Source organism: Chrysemys picta, chromosome 12 (genome assembly GCF_011386835.1).
Source record: "Chrysemys picta bellii isolate R12L10 chromosome 12, ASM1138683v2, whole genome shotgun sequence".
NCBI classification, from domain to species: Eukaryota; Metazoa; Chordata; order Testudines; family Emydidae; genus Chrysemys; species Chrysemys picta.
Genome location: NC_088802.1, coordinates 24,637,110 through 24,641,255, shown reverse-complemented (window position 1 = coordinate 24,641,255; position 4,146 = coordinate 24,637,110). Strand labels below are relative to the sequence as shown.

The 4,146-nt window shown below is 41.9% G+C and overlaps 1 protein-coding gene across 1 annotated transcript; it reads left to right on the top strand.

Moving 5' to 3' along the window:
- The first annotated feature begins 2,118 nt into the window (after positions 1 to 2,118).
- On the top strand, positions 2,119 to 3,135 carry LOC135974759 (olfactory receptor 6N1-like). The gene has a single exon (XM_065563284.1). The coding sequence runs from the start codon at positions 2,119 to 2,121 to the stop codon at positions 3,133 to 3,135; it is 1,017 nt and encodes a 338-aa protein (XP_065419356.1).
- The last annotated feature ends 1,011 nt before the right edge of the window (positions 3,136 to 4,146 follow it).

Below are 4,146 nucleotides of genomic sequence, written 5' to 3'. Positions count from 1 at the left end.
CCATGAGAACCTCAGAGTTATGAGCGCCCTCGGGAACAGAGGTTGTTCGTAACTCTGAAATGTTCATAACTGAACAAAACGTTATGTTGGTTCATTCAAAAGTTTACAACTGAACATTGACTTAATGCAGCTTTGAAACTTTACTATGCAGAAGAAAAATGCTGCTTTTAACCATCTTAATTTAAATGAAACAAGCACAGAAACAGTTTCCTTACCTTGTCAAATCTTTTTTTTTAAATGTTCCCTTTATTTTTTTTTACTAGTTTATGTTTAACACAGTACTGTACTGTATTGGATTTAAAAAAATACATATTTTTTTTGGTCTTTACTGCTGCTTGATTACATAGTTCCGGTTCCAAATGAGGTGTGTGGTTGACTGGTCAGTTCGTAACTCTGAGGTTCTACTGTACATTATAACAGCCCATCACCTTGGATAGGCATCTTCCAAAAATGTAAGCTGGTGTTTGTTCATGATCTAAAATATTTTCCACAAAGGATCGTTAAACTAAAAAATGATGTACAATGGGACTTGTATAATTGCAAGTCACATGGGACATTGTTAGCTACAAAGCTTTGGAGACACAAAATGAACCAAGTGGGAGAAAGGTTAAAGTGGGACCATATTAGAAAGCATGAAGGCAGAATACAAATATGAGGGAGCATTTACACTTTGTAAATCAAGGGAGAAGCCCCTTTTCCAAACGAAGATCAAATCTACCGGTTCATCCCTTCAGGTCACTGCAGGTCTCTTTACTGAGAAAATCCAGTTTCTGCAGAAAGAGGAGAGACAAGAATCTCTGCTGAGCATCCTGAGTCCTGGTAGCCAAGTCCTGAGAAACAAGAGCTCATCACGTCAAGCTTGAGCTGTCCTGTGGTTTCAGGTGAGCACTGTCTTCCTGATTGCATTTCTATACCACCTTCCAAACAGGGGCATGAATGTGCTTTGTGAATATTAGAAGGACAAGGCAGGTGAGGTGGTATCTTTTATTGGACCAATTCCTGCTGGTGAACAAGAGAAGCTTTCGAGCTGCACAGAGCTCTTCTTCAGGTGAATATTAACAGTTTTAGCCTCACCTTCCCACAGCAGTGCCAGTTACTGTTCATAGTACCTTTTCACAGAGATGGAGCGTGAGATCCATATCTTGTGACAGGTCCTCAGTTGGAGATCTGCCCCACTGACAAAAATGGAGCTGCCTTGATTTACACCAGCTGGGGATCTGGTTCATGTGTGCCCCAATGGGGTGGCGAGTGGTGACAGAGCTTTATTACTCTAAATCACGCATGCCAGAATGTTTCTAGACTCCAAGTTCAGGGACAGCATCTTCCCCCACCCTGAATTCCTTTCTTGTTCCTGTATTATTATCCCACAATCATTATGGCATGGGGAGGGTCACTCCCCAGTTAGGGTTGCATATCAACCTACTTTTGTCCCTTCCTAAGATCCACCCTACAAAGAGCTGTTTTTTATTACTGCTACATAGTGAACGTCAGGAAACAGAAAAGGCATTGCCAGTCACTTACCATGTCACCATCACCACCAGAGAAACTAAGGGAGAATTTACTCCACTTGATAATTTATGGCATAAACTGATCTCTTGTGAGGGGATGCAAATTGTTCTTTTTCCTACAGGGCACTGAAATGCTGAATATACCAGGATATATTTGTAGAATAAAGAGATATAAATCTAACAGAAGGTCATTGCCTAAGGACTCTAAACTGCATTGAAAAATCTCAGTCCAATTTTAGTTGTTTGATTTTGATTCCTAAGACATGGCATGATTCTAGTCATTTCCAGAAATGAAATACAGCATTTAAGCAACATTGTTAAGCTCTAAGATGTCACTAGAGGGAATATCATAGTAGATAAAGAAATATTCTGATCCGCTATATCAGTACTCGGCTACCAGAGATATGGGCTTTTTCAGAAGTGATTGCTCTGATTATGGCAGATGATGGTTTACATGAATACAAATGTTCTCTTCTCAAATTCAGAATTCTGGCATTTTGCTCTGACCTCTACATTTAGGTTTAAAATTTCAGCCTGCAATCTGGAAAGGAAGGGGAGTTTCTGAATACTTATGGAATTAATTAATGCAACTTGATTAACCTTTAACTCTATGTTCTTCCAATTCAATTGCACAGCATTGTTTTATTCCTGGACTCAAACAATGGCAGACAGAGACTGGGGAAACCAAACAGCCATCAAAGAATTCATCATTCTGGGATTCGGGGATCTCCCTGACCTGCAAATTCTTCTCTTCCTGATGTTCCAAGTCATCTACATGGCAACCGTGGCTGGGAACACCCTCATTGTGATGCTCATTGTGGTTAACCAGCACCTTCACACCCCCATGTACTTCTTCCTGGGCAACTTGTCCTGCCTGGAGACCTGCTACACCTCAACCATCCTGCCCAGGTTGCTGGCCAGTCTCCTAACTGGGGACAAAACCATCTCAGTCAGTGGCTGCATCATACAACTGTATTTCTGTGGTTCTCTGGCATGTACAGAATGCTATCTCCTAGCAGCAATGTCTTATGATCGGTATTTAGCGATATGTAAACCCCTGCACTATTCAACTCTTATGAATATCAGGTTTTGCCTCCAGTTGGCTGCTGGATCATGGTTAAATGGCTGTTTGGCTACTGCTATCTTTGTCTTATTCCTATCACAGTTAATATTCTGTGGCCCAAATGAAATTAACCATTTCTATTGTGATTCCATCCCACTGATAGAACTCTCCTGCAGTGACACCCACCAGGTCATATTGCTGGATTTCATATTAGTCTCTGTATTCACCCTGCCTCCATTCCTACTAACCCTGACATCCTACGTGTGTATCATCACCACCATTCTGAGAATCCCTTCCACCACCGGGAGACAAAAAGCCTTTTCCACCTGCTCCTCTCACCTCATTGTGGTGACAATTTTCTATGGATCCATAATGATTGTGTACCTGCTACCGAAACATGATACACTGAGAAACCTGAACAAAGTGCTCTCTCTTTGCTACACGGTCCTGACTCCCCTGGTAAACCCCCTCATCTACAGCCTGAGAAACAGAGAGGTCAAAGAAGCCTTGTTCAAAGCAGTTAGTAAATATGTGGCTTTCACCAAAACATGCAGAGACTCCTAGAGAATAACTTAGCCTGAGGTTTTCAAAGGTTCCCGGGTGTTTTAAGCAGTCAGCCCCCATTAAAATTAAGTTGAAAACTCCCATTGAAAATCTCAGCACTAATGTGAAAAAGAAATGGAGATGATCTACATCGAGTTACTGAGACAGTCTTTGTGGTCTCCTGCTGTGTCCATGTAACACAATTTCCAGGAAAGTGAGGATGTTGACAGCTGTGTCACTCTCTCATGTTCAGCACTGATACACACAGTATAATGGTATTTTTCTCCAGGGTGTTGACTAAATGTTCACCCTCTGTGAGGAGTGTGTACAGCCTCTGAAACTGCACAGAGCTGACATTGTGTAAGGCACAAAATCCACTAACGATGAAAGCAAATCCCTGGGTATATATATCCCCTGTTCATTGTTTCTCTATGTAAGATAATAAAGTCTTGTAATCCAATTCAGACAGTCTAATACGAACAAAACACAATGGGTGACATCATCATATTTGTTGCTACAAATCGTTTCTTATGGCCCTAAGGATACAACACAGAATCCAGCCAGAGCTCAGGTCACTGTTGTCCATCTAAGTGGAAGGACCAGGGAGGAAGGTGGCCATAACCATGGTATCATCATACAGTTTTTAACTGGGCACCAGGTGGAGCGGTTTTTTAACCAATTTTTATATCCATAAAAAGCATTTTTTGATCAAAATAAATGTTTGGACAATAAAAATAGTAGCACCCGTGCGGCATAGGTGAGGATGTAAGCCTGGAAAATTTGCCGCCCCTGAAATTGTGCTCCATGCCATCATAGCACTCTGCAAACTGCTGTCAGTCGGCGTGCTTGCCTGCTCTCTCCATATGCTGTTCCAGCCCTGCCCAGACAGTTGGTTCAGCAGACCTCGATAGTACTACCAAGAAAGAAAGACCACAGGCATAGTTTGGTGACAAAGGCACTCAGCCAGATTTATTGCCCTCAAGGCACAGTTCCAGCCTCCTGGTTCTGTGGTTACAGATACACTAATACATG

Coding starts and splice junctions, on each gene's coding strand:
- LOC135974759 (XM_065563284.1), top strand. CDS start 2,119: ATGTTCTTCCAATTCAATTGCACAGCATTGTTTTATTCCTGGACTCAA.